Source organism: Mytilus galloprovincialis, chromosome 8 (assembly GCF_965363235.1).
Source record: "Mytilus galloprovincialis chromosome 8, xbMytGall1.hap1.1, whole genome shotgun sequence".
In the NCBI taxonomy this organism is placed as follows: Eukaryota; Metazoa; Mollusca; class Bivalvia; order Mytilida; family Mytilidae; genus Mytilus; species Mytilus galloprovincialis.
The window spans coordinates 31011563-31030388 of record NC_134845.1 but is presented as its reverse complement, the minus strand read 5'-3'; the positions used below and the strand labels follow the sequence as shown (position 1 = coordinate 31030388).

Here is an 18826-nt window from a genome sequence, read left to right as displayed (position 1 = left end):
TCGTTGATGATTCTGGCTAGTGAAGTTTTAACGAAGGTGAAGGTTTTCAGTCAATTGACTTCTTAAGTTAGCTTTTAATCCACACTATAACTGTGCGTTGTACCGACAACTGGTGTCGCGAATTGAAGGACATTTTCTGAAAACTAAACTTTGAACACTATTTTGAAACAGAAAATGTTATTAATTTGAAAACTGTTGAAATGAACATTCAGCGCCTTTATTCAAACATATGGTATGATAACATACAACATGTTCCAAAACTGCGTACTTACTTTTTAATCTGCCTTTAAACAAGATTAATATGAAAAAAAATCAATTCTAACAAAGTCGATGGCTTACATTTAGCACAGTTTGGATGTGAAATATTACTCAGAGGATAAAAACCGGATGGTATATTGGTAAACTACCAGCAAAAAGGCCCTATAGAATTTGCACTGATGATGTGACCCAAACTGAGATTCAATTTTTATTAGACTGAACATTATATTCAGGTATACGAGAACATATGTTTAGGGAACTTTGATAACTACTTCCTTTATATCTATGTACAATAATGGAAAGTTTTAATTGTTAAATATGATACATACTCGAAAAGTAGACAAATACATTATACAGAAATATTGCAAAAAACACAATTCTGTTAACAAATAGCTATATACATGTAATTGAAAAAAATAATTTTCTTCAACAAAAGATCATTTCATGAATACTTTGTTATTTTCAAGAACATGATAAGTGTTTTGAAATTATTTTATATTATTTTGGGTGACTTATAGGTCCATTGGGCAGGGTGTATTCATATTTATTATATATCATGTGATTGTAATCAGTACATAAATATTTACATATGTCACTATAATAAATAATTAACTTACTTACTTACTTATATCAATATTTTCATTTTAATAATTTCCTTATTTTTCAAAGTTCAAATTTGATCTTGTTAAAGTGCTTTTTTCCGGCTAAGCAACTGTCAGCCGTTGATAAGAATACAATACGTACACCTACCACTTACATGTATGCATTACTTCAGAAGGATTTACTGTGAAAAATATTTATATTCATCGTAAAAGATATATATAAATGGTCTGATGAAGATAAACCGTTCATGGATAGTGAGTAAAATACTATTTCTACTATAATTCTAACTATAATATTTGTACCATGCATATGATTTTAGAATGAAAATGGTTTGAAAATGAAAGTGTATACAGTAAACAATTCGAAAGTATGATTTTGGCTAATAAATGATACCCATAATACATTGTTAGCTGCCTGTTTATCTTTTTTTAGCCATGGCATTGTCAGTTTATATTCTAATTATGAGTTATGTCCATTTGATATCTTTTGCCTCTCTCATAATAAAAATGTGTAAACTAATATGCGACAAGTATAAGATATAACAGTATTAGAGATACACATGTACAGTTAATGTCATCTAGTACAAAACAGTGTTTTAAGTTACATTAAGTGGAATTATTGATAAATTCGTTCAAAGATTTCTGAAAAATACGTTTGGTCTAGGTTTTATAAACACTTTCATGTCATTCCGACCTTTTTTAAAAATGTAAAAATTGTCCTAAAACAAAATGGTATTCTAGATATATATTTGTGTCTTGTCGAGGTCACAATTTAATCCAATAATGAGATTTTGACCATCAAAGTTAAGCGTTACATCTTTGCCTAGAGGTAGCAGTTCCTTCAATGATATTTTGGAATTTTTCAAATATTGATGAACAAAGAGTGACCTTCAGTTTCATTATTATTGCGACATAAGTTACAAAGGCCATCATATTTTCATATATATAGTACAATCAAAACTCAGTTTAATATATACATATCTAAATATATGATATACCTATATACAAAATATACTATGATTTTTTTTTTCTTAATTTCTGGTCTGTTATCTAGTATTTGACAATTGCATTTCAAAAGTAAAATCACAAAAATACTGAACTTCGAAGAAAATTCAAAACGGAAAGTCCCTAATCATGCTATTCAAATGGCAAATCAAAGGATAAAACACATCAAACGAATGGACAACAACTGTCATATTCCCGACTTGGTACACTCAATTTCAAATGTAGACTTTGTATTTGTCTAACTCATTTAACAAATCAAGTTATCTGTTTGTGTCTTATACATTTTTTTTAAACTGATAAATAACATACACTTAGCTTCCATTTGCAGATATAATCCTTTTTGGAGATTTATCTTTGTTAAGACTTTTAACATTTAAATATGTCTTTGTTACTTTTTTTAACGTCAATCAGTCTTTCTATATTTTGATCCATCAGTTTCGTATTAATACATCTTATCACATATTTGTTACGAATTCGTCTGGTGTTGCATATGCAATAACCTCAAAATTGCCCGGGGCAAAAAAGACCATATTGATATTGTGCCCTGATTCTAAATGACGTGACGTCACTGTGTCCTTAACGACTCGTTTGTGATAAAATGTTTAAGATTTTACCTTTTATCTTTCATTAAATTGTTATAATTGACCTTTGTTTCTCTTTTCTGCAGAAATTAAATATGTGATAAAAAGATTATAATATGTCTTTTCCATATTGGCCCTGGTATCATCCCTCGACCCATATCGTCCGTCGGCTAAAGCCTCGAGGCCGATATGGGAGTCTCGGGATGATACCAGGGCCAATATGGAAAAGGGCATGTTATAATCTATACTTATCATATACTTACCATTGATATGATAGCTTTTGCATATGTGTAATGAGCGGAAGTACACAAGCAATAATTTCCCACCCGGGCTGATAACCCATATCAGATGCATCTCGTGCACAAAACCCATAATAGTGCCTCTCGTGCAAGTTACTTCCGATGTTTCCGGTATCGGTTGTTTAGTTTTCCATTGTGACGTCAGATGTTTTTTATGACGACGTCAAAATTTACGGGAACTTTTGTAGGGATAGTTTAATACTTGCTAACAAATGCCATTAACAATTATGAATCATTTTATAGTACAACAAACATGGAGTAGTAATGATCGTAAAACTCTTCCAAATTTTCAATGTTTCAAAATGCCTCTATAGGAAATGTTACCATAAATATATAAGGAGTTAATGATGCTGTTGTTGGACAACTATAGTATATTTGATTCATAATTTTAATTTTCTTTATAAAATGTTTGACTGTTTTAGTTATTGCATTAGTTTATTTGCCTTACATAAAACTATTGTCGGAAGTATATGATAAAGCGATTAATACATGGCCTTTTCCATATCAGCCTGGGTATCATCCCGAGACCCATATCAGCACCTCGACTCCGTCTCGGGCTGATATGGGGTCTCGGGATGATACCCAGGCTGATATGGAAAAGGCCATGTATTAGTCTCTATATAGTTTGGATGTGATATTTGTGTATTGTTGTGATTGTTGGTAACTTGGAAGGACTTGAACATGTTTTTATAGTATACAATATATATATTTTGTGAATTTGCCGTCCTAACATTTAGTATTTATTTGTTTTTAAGCTTTTTGTTGTAAATTAATGATATGTTAGAGACTTGTTCACTACTTTCACACCATTTAATTTTGGTGTGGAGAATTGGATTTATGCTTATAAAAAGAATTCCATGTCTTTAAGTTCCTGTTACTTTTTATGTTACTCTAAGATCTTATCCATTCTAATACTCCAATGTTGTTTGAAGTTACAACTGTTAGTGCTCTTGTAGTGCTTTAATTTTTCCATTTTTCCATCCTGTGAAAAATCAAATCCTGTTTGATGCATATATTATAGAGAAGCTTTTATTAAATATTCTTCAAAGTTTGAAGAATAATGTGTACATAGTTTAGTTGTCCAGATATGAATGACCATGTATAAAATTTTATTGACCATTTTCAAATTTAGCCAGTGGGGTTTATGATATAATTATAAGTAAACACTCCATTCATATTACTGAATGGCCATGTTACGTAAACCCCATTACTCATGTTACTTTTAAGTGTATTGGGGAGGTTAAGAGTTTTAATAAGGGTTGTTCAACGGTCACTCCAAAGGTGCAAAAGTTTAGTACCTACGTTTATTACTTTATTTGATTAATGGGATAATTTCTCCGGGTACTATATAAACAAGTTTGTTCAGTTGATGATCTGTCCAACTGTACATAACTTTATTTTTACCTAAAGGTAACCTCATAACCGGACCATTTCAGAAACTCTGGCGGTAGGATATAAGTCATCATATGCATCTGCATATCTGGTATGATATTACTACATTGATTAAAATCTTTAATATTTTGTTTATGTACAGAAAGGGGGAAATGGGATACAATCGGTTAAAATTGCTAATCATTGAGTTCAACAAAAGCATTTTTGTTCTTTAAATCTTAATTTGTCTTGGAAATTAGGTAAATTTAATCATCATATTGTCTTTTCAGAGTGCACAGCTTGCATGGCTATGAACATTATTAAGGTAATGTATTTTATCTCAATATTTGAATATTTATAGATATAAGAAGATGTAGTATGAGTGCCAATATATATGTATTACAAACGAAAGAACAAATATGAAAAGAACCGGAAAGTGTCAACAGTATACAGGAATGATGACTTTACGAGTTTAAAATGGTCTGAAAATATTTAACATCCTCATCAAAGGTCTTTCATGATCATCAAATTCTCTAAAGGACAACTGCTTAATATATTACAAAAACAACAATTCCAGGTTTCAGACTTATGATATGCACATGATTATGAGAGGATGTTGATATAATTTCGGTGAACTCATAAAGGATCATAAAGGCTTCTCAATAAAGTAAGTTAGTGAAATGCATGCAAATCTTTTAAATCGGTATAAAAATAATTCAAAACCCAAACAAGTACATTCAAACCATGATAAGCAACAGGGTAAACACGCATAACATAATTCAACCGTTTGAAATTTACCAAATCGCCGAAAAATGTTTTTGATAAGAAAACAAAAGAAAAAGCTTTTAGCAATTTTGTTTTTATCTTTCTTTCCTTTTACCTCTGTGCTCCAGTGAAAATCGTATGGTTTAAATATAAACTGAAATTAAGTTTATAAGAAAAAGCACAAATATACAGTATGGGACGACTATCATTGGGATAAATTCACGATATCATGCGTAACGTTGGTTTAGGAAAAATCTCTCTGTCATTGGGTCTACAGATGCAAAATTGTATACATGAAAATCTGAATTACTATATTTTTCTTAATGTAAAAGAGGGACAAAAGATACCAGAGGGATTGTCATAGATCGAAAATAAACTGACAACGCCATGGCTAAAAATAAAAAGACAAACAGACAAATAATAGTACAGAAGACACAACATAGAAAACTAAAGACTTAGCAACACGAACCCCGCCAAAACTGGGGGTTATTTCAGGTGCTCCGGAAGGGTAAGCAGATCCTGCTCCACATGTGGCACCTGTAGGTTATCTGTTTGAGTGTAAACTTTTAACCTTTTCGGCTTTTGATTTTTCAAATAATAAAAACTTGTATTCCTTATTTTGATGGTTAATGGAGTCAAATCTGTTAGGATTTCCTAAAAGGCTAGTTTTAGCGCTATAAAACCAGGTTCAATCCACCATTTTCTACATTTGAAAATGCCTGTACCAAGTCAGGAATATAACAGTTGTTGTCCATTCGTTTGCTGTGTTTTGACATTTGGTTTTGCAATGTGATTAGGGACTTTCCGATTGAATTTTCCTGGGAGTTCAGTATTTTTATGATTTTACTTTTTTCTATAATCATTGAGCATATCATTAACTTCATCACCAACGTAGAGACGTAATATAAATATTCTATTATAAACTGACGATAACTTGTGTATTTGTATCGATAAATCATATTTGGAAATAAAATGCATTTAAACTAGTTTAAATTCCAATTATTTTACCAACACTTTTTTATGTTTATTATTTTTTTCTTCGGAACGACTGTTGTGTTTTGGATTTTGAAATCTTTTAAGCTTGTAAGCCGCTGGTTTTCAAATTGTTACGTATTTATTTTTTATGATTGAACGATAAACGAAATGATTATTGCATGCGTTTTTTCAATACTTTTCAGGTACTAGGTAATGCAACTTGCTGGATATCTCGTCGTCGATGCTTGACTTTATTTTTCATGACTGGTGTGTTATTTTTCATAATTGACAAAACAATATTATCTAAAAAAAAACATTGGTGGAATAACAAAAATATTTCATTCATTTTGAATAACTTGAATTTATCTTTTTCGAGCTATGACAAACCTCGTTCAGTTTACACACTTTACCATGTTTTGAAAACCAGGATTAGTGATGTGTGCTCATTTCCACCAAATGGTCTCTGTAAGTATGTAAATACTGGTATCACTCGGCCATTTTGCATTTCATTATCTTGTATCATGCCTTTTTACCATTGTGTATGTGGCGTAATATGTGCTTTGTGTTGTTTTTACTGTATTTACCAATGACAATAGACGCAACATCACAGTCATTTTAACCAAAAATACACAAAGAAAGGATACAGTTTTTATCTATTAACAAACAACCACGTTTAGCCAGTCCAAGAATAATACAAATATATTCGCAGTGATAACAATGAGGATCAAATAGTGGTCTTTAGATCACTGCATTCTTTCTGATATATTGGGCAGCGGACGATCTGCAGGTCATTGCGAAATCTCTTCTTTTTGGTTTTCGAACTTTTGTATCTGGGCGTCACTAGTAAGTCTTCAACATGTTCTCCTATTTATTTTTACTGTAGTCCTGTTATGTTGTGTTGTCATTTTAATGTTATATTTAACGTTGCAATTAAAGAAAGAGGTTCGGCATGCCACAAAACCAGGTTCAATCCACCATTTTTTCTTTTAAAAAAATGTCCTGTACCAAGTCAGGAATATGGCCATTGTAATATTATAGCTCGTTTCTGTGTGTGTTACATTTCAACGTTGTGTTTCTTTTGTGTCGTTTGTTTCCTTTTATATTTGAGTGTGAATTCACATTATTATAAGACGTGTCAAGGTACTTTTCTATCCCAAATTCATGTATTTAGTGTTGATGTTATATTTGTTATTCTCATCGGATTTTGTCTAATGCTTAGTTCGTTTCAGTGTCAGTTACATTTCAATGTTGTGTCGTTGTTCTCTGATATTTAATGCGTTTCCCTCAGTTTTAGTTTGTAACCCGGATTTGTTTTTTTTTTATCGATTAAAACACCGTTTTGAACAGCGGTATACTACTGTTGCCTTTATTTATCTCCCAAGATATATTGATCATCTGACTGTCTCCTGATCAAAACATCCTCCCACGATATATTGATCAGCAGACTGTTTTCAGATCAATACATCCTCCCACGATATATTGATCAGCAGACTGTTTCCAGATCAATACATTTTCTCCTGATATATCGATCAGCGGACGGTCTCCAGATCAATACATCCTCCCACGATATTTTGATCATCGAACGAACTCCGCGATCAATACATCCTCCCACGATATATTGATCAGCGGACGGTCTCCAGATCAATACATCCTCCCATGATATATTGATCAGCGGACGGTTTCCAGATTAACACATTCTCTCCCGATATATTGATCAGCGGACGGTCTCCAGATATCAATATATTTTTCCCCGATGAATAAAAAAGCGACTGCTCACCAGATTACTACAGAATCTTGCGTTATATCGATCAGCAGACGAACAACACATACATGTACTGTGCAAATCTGAACAGCTAAAATTCTGCAAACATATACTGCTATTGAAATGTTAACATATGCAATGATATATCTTCACGTTTAACATGTTTTAATTTCATATCAAAAATAGTGCAGCAGATTCCGCAGAACATATCTAAGTAAATGTTATATGAAGGCCTTGTTTGTTCCTGTGAACGTTGATAAAATAAAGTAGATGTCAGAAATCAGCTATAGGGTTTTTATTTTGCTGCAATTTTAAAGGGAATTCGAAAGTTTTTAGAGAGAACGGAATTTCTGTTAATAATGGTATAAGAGATATAACTGTACAACATTAATTCCTTATAATGTTCATTGTTTTTTTGAACTTTTTAGATGGACATATACCACTAAATAGATCTGTTTTGAACAACACAATTTTGAACATGATTCATTCCTATATGGACGATGGACATTATAGACCACAACACTGTACAGCTGTACAAAAAGTAGCTATCGTTATACCATACAGAAACAGACAGAAACAACTCAAAGTATTTTTGAATAACATACTACCTAGAATAAAGCGACAACAACTAGAGTTTGTAATATATGTTATCGAGCAGGTAAGATTCTTATTGGCAAAATAGATTTTTGGGAAATAAGCTGTAAACATAAAAATAAATAAAATAAACAAACTTAATATATAATTCATTCTCATGTTATCATTATCAATTATTTATAAAAAGATAAAGAGGAAACAATAGTAGAAATAAACAAAATAACAATTATCAAAAGAAACAGACATCAGCATAACCAGAAAAGTCAGGCAAACAACTGTCCACTCAACACCTTTGCAGAAACCCATACAAAACACAAGATTGACCTCGAGGGTCCAGAGACGATAACTATTGCATTTTCCTGTATTGGCACCCATCATTGTCAAAATGTCATGCAGAAGAAAAAGGTGGGAGGGGCGAAATTGTGACTTCAACAAGTGGAACATGTACGAGTTCTTCTGTCATATAGATGTTCGATAGTGATAATCAAATTATATGATGGTTTCAAGATATGAAGCGAATTTTGATTTGATTTCAATAATTGCTTTAAAAATTTACCATCTAAATTACAGGGTCCTTACTTAGGACAGGCACACAAAGAATGTGACGCGGTTAAACATGTTAGTGAGCGCTCACCCCTCTCCTCCCCTAGCATGTGACATTGAAGTTACAGTGTAGGTACAATAATAGATCAATCCATAATAATCAGTTAAAAAATATTTAAGTCATCAGATTGATACACATAGTAATACATGTAACAAAAACACAGAATTGACGTGGACGGTTACTTATGCATCCTACAAACAAAAATACACAAAGTAATATACAGATCTGAGAGTACTCACAGATATTGACACTAGTTCAGTAGCAACTAATAAAAAAAAATGAATTGCGTGTTAAGACGTTAACCTGCTATTACAAAATAATTTACCATAATGTAACGTTATCTCGGTTCAACTTTGTCTGAATTTTGACGTTACCATTATTATCGTTAACATGTGTCTTACTCTGCTTTTGGCATGTTTTCTTCTGTTGAAATAACCTCTTACAAATGACATAGGAATCACAGAATGATTTACGCTTGTTCGATTAGTTTTGCCGGTTTCGTTGGTTGATTTAACACAAATGGCTTAATTAATGCATGCATCTTCTTGTGTCTACCCTTGGCTGCACATATGCAACACAACAGCTTAAGCTAGAACATTACTAATACTGTCATAGATTATCTTATCAAATTAATTTGCATTTAAATTTAGTGCTGTTGGGATTTTTATAAAATCTATAATTTATGATTCCAAATAATAGGTGCATCGTGTTATCAGTGCTACATGAGTATCTATGAATATATATATAAAAAAATATTTTAGAAATCCGGTATGCCATTCAACAGAGGTATGATGTCAAATGTCGGATTCAAAGAGGCCATGTCTGACATGGAATTTGACTGTATAGTATTTCATGATGTTGATGTGTTACCCGAGGATGACAGAAACTTCTACATATGTTCTGACAACCCAATTCATATGTCAGTCAAGGTTGAGCAATTTGGATATCGGTAAGTTTTGTATGTGTTATTGTCTTAGATATGTTTCCTAATCAATATTCTATATATAGAAAACAAGAGGATGTGGTAAGATTTCCAGCGAGCCAAATATATTCACTGGAGACTAAAGAACTAAACCTACTATAGCGTACCGTATGCATAAATCCCATACCGTATAGTAAGCTTTGAGAAAGCCCGACTTGATATGAAACATTTCAAAGGAGAAGACAATAAAGTAATAACAAGTATGACAGACAGCAGCCAACAAAACATGCAAAAAGCAATGATCTATTTGTTCAATTGTAACGTCATTAAAATGAATAGTGTTAAGTTCTGAAAATTAAATTACCTCGAGTGGAGAAATATTTATTGTTAAATGTAATTAAGGAAATGCATTGTAATTGTTGAATCCTTTCAGTCTACCATATGAAAAGATAGCAGGTGGAATAATTACATTTTCAAGGCAACAGTTCGAGGAAATAAACGGATTTTCTAATCAGTTCTTTGGATGGGGAGGAGAGGATGATGATTTATATAGACGGTAAAGATTGTCCTTCGTAGAAAACTATTTGTATTCTCTATAGAATAAACTCATCATAGATACCAGGATTGAAATTTTGTATTAGCGCCAGACTCGCTTTTCGTCTTCAAAAGACTCATCAGTGACGCTCGAATAATAAAAAAGTTAAAAAGACCAAACAAAATGCGAAGTTGAAGAGCATTGAGGACCCAAAATCTCTTAAAAGTTTGGCAAATACAGCTGAGGTAATCTTTTCCTGAGAAAGACCACTGTCATATTTCTGACTTTGTACAGGCATTTTCAAATGTAGAAAATGGTGGATTGAACCTGGTTTTATAGCGCTAAACCTTTCACTTGTAAATGTGTTTTATTTATACCGTAAAAAGATGCACTCGATTAAAATCCATTGATTCGCTACAAGACGTTACTAAATTGTAACACTTATGTCTTATCTATTTGTCATTTTGAACAATAAAATATGTTTAAATTATTTGTATGACAGTTTCATCAAACTCAAGTATATTTAGAACGATGCTTGAACTAACACAAAGGCTCCTGGTTCGATTCCCGTTCCGGAATGAAACTTTCATGGATTAAATTTTCGGCTCTCCCTTGACACCATATGCGAGTATGGTCTTGAGAAAACGATGATAATCCGTCGGAAGGGATGATAAATGGCTGACCCGTGTTAAGAGAGAGCCATATATCTTGCACGTTAAAGACACCCTTGTAGATTTCGAAAAAGAGCAGGCTAATGCCGCTACAAGGCAGCACTCGCACCCGCAAAGTGGAAAGGGATTAATATAAGTTCCAGAAACTTGTTTCCCAATCCACTATAAATAAATATGTTTAAACAAATAAACAAATAAACCAATAAACATATAAACAAAAACAAACGATGCTTGAACAAAAGAGCCAAAATTAGTCAAATTCTCAAAATAGGGGTACAGTAGTCATCACCGTGTCATAATCTTAATCAGAACAAAAACAAACAAATATTTAAAAAAAAAGAAGCACAATAAAGCATATATCAAATTTAAAAACCACATTCATTGCTTGCTTATATATGTATTTTAATATGCATTATCATTTTAGGATTAAATTCAACAAATATGAATTGATTCGGCCGTTTGAAGATTTTGGTATGTGTGGTAGTGTTAGCCACAAGCCTGCTGAAAGGAGTATCGATAGGTACTTCTAAAGTAATAATGTCAAGTTTCATATTTTGATCAATACTATGGAAAGTTATATTTTAATCATTCTGCTCATTGTGGGCGCTGTGAGTGGCAAGCAAGCTGATTGTTTGTTTGATTTAACCTTCCATTTTACGTAGAAGAACCTCTATAAGCACCAAGGATTTTTAATATAACAAAAAAATAAATAAAAAATAGGTTAAACAAAGTATAAACATGATTATTTTTTATTCAATTGATTAACATATATTATTTCAAACTAAGTGAAATAAGTAATTTGTAATCATGAAAAAAAAAAATACAATATGACCCATTGTTTGTGATATCTTTACCAAACAGTATTTTGAGATATAACTGACTGATTTCAAGGTTTCATCAGCCTCAGTCTTTTTAATTTTAGCGTCAGCCAATCGGAAGACGCGTTACATCCAAAATTGAATTATTTAGTCATGTTATTGATATTATTTCTTATTTCATTGCAGGAAGAAGTTCTTAAAATATTCGTATGAAGTGTGGAAAAATGATGGGTTAAATAATCTAGAGTACCGCTTGTTACGGAAAGAAAACAAACAGTTGTATCGATGGATATATGTCAGCATATAATGAACGTAAATAATCTAGTATGAGACAATATTTTAAACAAATGATATCTTTGGTCTGAGGTTGCAACTAGCTTGTTTTGAAACATAGAATTGTCAGTAAACATTTCATTAGTTTTCTAATTCAACCACATAGGAGAAATTAGTAACATAACAAAAGTATTCTTTATCATTACTCAGTTACCTTAGAAGAGACCTCGTGGTAGTATTTCAACTGTTATTTAATGTTATTGTGTTCTTGTTCCTTACAATCTATTTACATGTATGGTAAACATTTAATTATAGATAGGGTTATATAACAATAATATGTGTTTCCATCCATGTACTCCAGCTCTCTTTGATAAATAAATAATGACCATCATAATAAAGCAGCAAGTTCTCTAACGGTGGCGTTGAACACAAAGTAATATACAAACCAAATCTTGGAAGTTACAATAACTGAAAATTAATCTTTTACCTACTCGGTTTTAGATGTGTATTTAGTGAAATGACCTATTTCTGTTTTACTTTTACATTGTTAAGTCCTTTTTAAATTGTTATCTGGTTTCTCATAATCTTTCATTGGAAAAAGTAAAATAAAAAAAGCACTTCGAGAACAATTCTTAACAGAAAGTCTCTAAGCAAATGGCAAAATCAAAATCTCAAACGAATGGATAACTGTCATAATCCTAAATTGGTACAATCATATTTTATGTAGAAAATGGTGGATTAAACTTGATTGTATAGCTAGGTAAACCTCTCGCATACAATTCCATTATATTGACAACGATGTATGAACAAAGCAAACAGCCATAATAGGTAAAAATGTCCAAAAGAAAGAAGGGTACAGCAGTCAACATTGTAATAATCTTAGTCACTATATAAACAAGCAAATATATAAACAAAGATAAACAAAAGGCATATAAACAAAGTACACTATCAGAAACGAAAGACAGGAATACTAAAAATCATCATATTCAACAACACAATGACTGGATGATAAGTACCGAGTCAAAACAGATGGATATTTTCGAAAAAGACTGAACAATAATTAAGTAAAAAAATTAAGACAATTAATAAAATTTTAAATACTAATACACGGTATTAAGAATGACGATAAACAACACCAGTACCTAAAACCTAAACTTTAAGACCATATGTATGATTTGTGAAGTTGATATGGAATATTTATCAATAAGGTCTTGTTATCATCTGATGAACTTTTGTTTAGATGTACATTAAATAGACAATATTCTCTTCCCTCTAAAGAATAATTCACATTAGAACACGCTCAATAGAATTTCTCTTTTGACTTCCAGCTAAATTTGTGGAAAACTTTGTAATAACATAATACTTTGATAGACAAAGCGCACGTTTCGACCCGACAGGCCTCTTCAGTGATGCATGCGGCGAAAATATTATAAACACGAAACTCCTGTAACAAACACTATAGAGCTGATAAAAACAAAACAATATTATTTCGGAGAGTGTTTCATAAATTGCTTGAAATCAACAGACAATAATTAGATCCTGTTTATAATGCTGTGATTTAAATATTTTGTAGTTGATGAAAAGATCGTGGCAGTAACAAAGAAAGCAAGGTTTAAAAAAATGATGGGTACATCGAAAAAGATAACAATATGAACTTATTGAAAGAAAAGATAAACATGATAAATAGTCATTTAAGCCACGTGATAGCTGGACACTCAAACTATTATCATAACAACATCCATTATAGATGTAATGACATCAATAACTGAGGTCAAGAACTCGGCATTTTACAGAACTATTGTGCAAACTCTCTAAGGAGTCCGTAGGCAGTCCGATGAAATTTTTAATTGCTGCTCATTTCAAGATACCCTGAATGTTCTTTGTCGAAACTTTTTATAGTTTTATAGCTTTACTTGCAGAATTTCATACGTTTTCAATACTGTTTATAACATATCTACAATAAATCTGTTGATTGTGTATTGATTGATACTTACAAATATAAGTGTGGGAGAAAATAATGCATTCAATCCATTAGTTTCAATTGTCTTTAAACTAGCTTTCAGAAACCTCAAGTATTCTTATATCGACGCTTTGTGTCTATTGTTCTTATCTTAGACGTGTTCAATGCTACGTACTTATCCATTATTACTCACTAAATAATACAAAACTTGGTGACTATGTTGAACGAATCTATCCAATCGAACTAGAAAGAAAGGATACTACGGATACAGTTGAGTCTACCTCATATCTTGACTAACATCTAGAAATTGACAATGACAGTTGGTTGAAAACAAAACAGATGATTTTAGCTTTCCAATTGTGAAGTTTCCATTTCTATCTACCAACATTTCAGCAGCGCCTGCAAATGACGTATATATATATATATATATATATATATATATATATATATATATATATATATATATAATTAATTGATACGATATTCCCTATCATCATTTCCTTGATAGAGGATTGCTGCTCACAAGGAAGCTATTAAACCAAGAGTTCCTCAGAGTGAAGTTGAAATCATCCCTTCTTAAATTTTACGGACGCCATCACGAGTTGGTTGACCGTCGCAGATGATATCGGACATGTTCCTTTTGTCGTAACTACAATACCCTCCCCTTTCACGATTGTGACCTACCAAATTAGACTTTTTACCGGATTTTTAATAATATAACCAACACGACGGTTGCCACATGTGTAACAGGATCTGCTTACCCTTCCAGAGCACCTGAGATCACCCCCTAGTTATTGGTGAGGTTCGTGTTGCTTAGTCCTTGGCTTTATATGCTTTGTCTTCTCTGCTTTAGTTTGTCTGTTTGTCTTTTTATTTTTAGCCATGGCTTTAATAGTTTATTTTCAATCTATGGGTTCGACTGTCTCTCTGGTATCTTTCGTACCTCTTTTTGAATTGAGTCTTTTGCAACTGATTTATATAGTTTATTATTATGGTGAGGGTTGTGTGCACTTAAACATGTAAACTATTGTCACATTATTATTGTGTCGCAAGTCAGTATTAAACCGTTGGTTTTCCCGTTTGAATGGTTTTACCCTTAGTCTAGTAATGTTGGGGCCCTTTATAGATTTTTGTTCGGTGTGAGCCAAGGCTCCGTGTTGAAGGCCGTACATTAACCTATAATGGTTTACTTTTACAAATTGTTATTTGGATGGAGAGTTGTTTCATTGGCACTCACACCACATCTTCCTATACCTATAGCTTGTAATTCAGTGATTGTTGTTGGTTAATGTCATGTCTGTATTATTGGTAAATCGTAAAATTGAATTATCATAAATAATATTGTTAGTTTTTTTCGTTGGAATTATTTTTCATTTTTCTTGCCATTGTCTATTTGAGGTGGTTTTACGGTTAACGGTCTTCTCAATGATGAAATATTACATTGAAATATAATTGCTTACTTTTCTGTAATTTTAATCTCCTTTTTATAAGCAAAAAGCACCAAATTAACTGTAAATCCTTATGCTAGGAAGTTTAAGGTTGGATCGGCTTCCTTGCTTTGTGTGTACTAATGTTTCTCAAGCAATATAATTAAGATTAACATTTTCAAACAGTACAAGTAGGTGAAGATAAACTTGTATATAGGAAAAATAAAATTATTTTATAGTGTCTGACAAAATCTAAATATAATGTAAACAATTTTAACTCTGCTTTTATATTGTTTTTATATGTCAATTAACAAAGCAAGCAAGCCATTCAATCATTTATCTAGCTAGCATTATGATACCAGCTTTGATAATGCATTTCTTGAAAAGTAAACAAGCCTCACGTTTGTTCGGACTCATCTACTGATTTTTATATAACATTCAATGTAATATGTCAAAATTTCCAACAAAATGTATACAAGAAGTGCGAGACAATATAGATAAATTAAATCAACAACGTTTTATTCATTTATTTGTACGAACATAGATCAAATAAATTTATACCTTTCGCAGTTTTATGAGAGACTGATGATTTATTCAATCTTTTTAATTCGTTTCACCGATTTTCATCGTGAATAACAAATAAATCATATCTAATCCTTCTTATATCTTTTGACTAGATGCCCACATATCTAAACAAGTTTTGAATTAATTCAAAGGAGATATACCTATCAAAAGTCTACCTTCAATTCATTTTCTATTTCCAAAATAAAAAAAAAATAATTAGAAATATTTTTTATAAAATTCAAGCGTCCGAATTTAAGTGCTTTTTCTGGATTTATCTTCATTTTGGTCAGTCAAATATTTGATAGCATAGGATATATAAGAACCGAAAAAATTGAAGTGTCATATAACTAATAAGGTAATAAAGACCTAATAATTCAAAGAGAAATTCGAGATTTGAGAAACATTTTTTTTTTTATTTCATTCTTTCACATGCTACACATGTCGAAGCGATCGCTAGACTTTCTAATGAAAAACTATTAGAATTACATTGATATTTTTTCTTAATCAACATCAAGAAACAATATGAATAAAGAATCAAATCTCGAATTTGGCAAAGAAACTTTAGTGTTTCGGTTAATCTGTAAATAAGTAAATCTTTATGAATCCCCATAACGTTATTTTTTTACAAAATGTGGCGATCACAAATATGTTTTGGAGCCTTGGTAGCCAGGTATGTAAGCGGTTTATCTACTGTATCAATAGCAAGTAAACTCTATGATTTTCAATTTCCGAACAACTCAAGCGGCAAGTGCGTTCTAATGTAAATTAATTGGGTTCTGCCGAAAATGATATATCCAACATTGCTGATATTCACGTATCTGTCAACCAAATATGTTTCCCCCACTTATTGTATGAGTCTTTAAAGCCAGCAGTTTACGTTCAAAGTGATGTAGTAAGTTTTCGTCTGCCACAGTTGTAAAACTCTTATTATATTATCGACTTAAATCATGCCGGTTTTTTTCACTCGTTTTACGTTTTTCTTTAATATATTTTGTATAGTTTACCATACTGAACGGGGTTTGCTTATAGACGAAGGCCGTAAAGTAAGTGAAATGTTACTGTCATACATTATGGAGTTGTGCCCATCATTGGAGGCCAAAGGATGCATTATATATAGCTGTTTACGTACTCGTCCTTTATTCTAATATAGACACATTAATGAGTAGGTATGATTGCCAATGTACTAACTTTAAGAACATTGGCAATCATAGCTACTTATTAGATATTTATTGATAAGAAAATTCCTTCAATATCATACATGAATGACGAACCTTTGATATATATTTACACCACTGGGTCGATGTCACTACTGGAGGTCGTTTCCTCCCTGTGAGTATCACAAGCACAGTAGATAGCACTTTGGTGTTGACATAAATATCAATGATATGGTCATTTGTATAAATTTCCTATTTTCAAAAGTATGATTTTTTTCGAAATACTAAGGATGTTCTTGTCCCAGGAAAAGACTAACTTAGCCGTATTTGGCAAACATTTTTAAATGGTCTTCACTTTGTACTTGTTTGGCTTATAACTAATTTGATCTGAGCGTCATTGATGAGAGTCTTTTGTACACGAAACGCGTGTCTGGCGTTTCAAATTACAAGCCTGTTCTCCATATCAGTATGCATTTAACAAAAGAACTTCTAGTGAACATGTCAATACGACAGTATATTTTTGTTGTTGCTGTGAAATGACATTTAGACTATACATTGCCGTTCTTGTTAAGGTAATATTGGCATAAGTTTACCTATAATATAAATGGTGATTGATCTCTGCTATTCTTTTTTTACTTCCTTAAATTGTAATTTTTTTAACAGTATTGTAAATTGCTATGTTCATTTAATCATGGTGTTATCTTTTATCAATACCGATTGTATATATGATAAAGTGGTATGCATTTTCATTATATTCAAACTTTTTAAAGAGAACATTAAGATAATGCAGTTTAAATTAAAATAAACAAAAAATATATTGATATTGAAATATTTATTTAATTTAAAATTCCATATTCAATATTAATATTTCCGTGATTTTGCTTAATTCAGTGCAATCAACATAAAGGATAACGTGACAGTTGTAATGTTTTATTAACAATTGCGTGTACGGAAATTCAAAATAAATTATGTATAAAATGATTTGAAAGAAACAAGTTAAATCCTAGACTGAAAAGCTCATATGCACTACTATTTTTCATTGGTCAAAATATAGGGCTATATGGCATTCACCATCTGAATGCCCAGAACTTCACAGAGATTAAACCTATTTTACTACAATTATGTAATACCACACCTTGCACTTTGAAGTCTACCTCAGAATTCAATATGGCCGTTATTTGTGAAAATGATGTATAAAAAACTGGCTAAAATCAAAGTAGGTTAAAGCTCACTATGTAGTATAGCCAATTATATATATTATTAAGACCAAACATTGGCATTACGATGACTTTTCGGCTTTTTTGTCTAATTAAGATGATTTCTCGTTGACATAAACCACTGGTTTTTATACAGAATCATGTTTTCAGAAATTTAATATACTTTACCTGATAAAGGCTCTTGTTGACATACAACTCCTCGTAATAACGAACACGGGTTATCATGCCAACCAGCAAAACCAAGGGGTACACAATAATGCTCAGTTAATATATCCGGATTACCTACATGTCCAGAATAGTAAATGGAATGGAAACAAATACTTTTAACCCTGCTAATAATATGATAACAATTACTGTCCGTATTAAGAATAAATGGAAATACACAACAACGAACTTCTGAGCCTCAGATGACCGAAAGTGAAGGCTGTGTGTTCATCGTAATCATGGTTTTTGTAGTTTTTATTGTACG

The 18826-nt window shown here is 31.7% G+C and overlaps 1 protein-coding gene across 6 annotated transcripts; it reads left to right on the top strand.

The window, feature by feature from the left end:
* The first annotated feature begins 996 nt into the window (after positions 1-996).
* LOC143085553 (beta-1,4-galactosyltransferase 4-like) lies at positions 997-14012 on the top strand. Of its 6 annotated transcripts, none has more exons than XM_076261979.1 (9): positions 997-1115; positions 4407-4441; positions 6060-6321; positions 8047-8276; positions 9578-9765; positions 10172-10294; positions 11369-11464; positions 11949-12074; positions 13609-14012. In XM_076261979.1, the coding sequence occupies exons 1-8, from the start codon at positions 1109-1111 to the stop codon at positions 12067-12069; spliced, it is 1062 nt and encodes a 353-aa protein (XP_076118094.1). In that variant the 5' UTR covers positions 997-1108; the 3' UTR covers positions 12070-12074; positions 13609-14012. The 6 variants fall into 6 exon arrangements, with proteins under 6 accessions (XP_076118094.1, XP_076118095.1, XP_076118099.1 ...); XM_076261980.1 differs by having other exon boundaries at positions 11949-12086; XM_076261982.1 differs by having other exon boundaries at positions 998-1115; positions 6060-6123.
* Positions 14013-18826: the final 4814 nt, after the last annotated feature.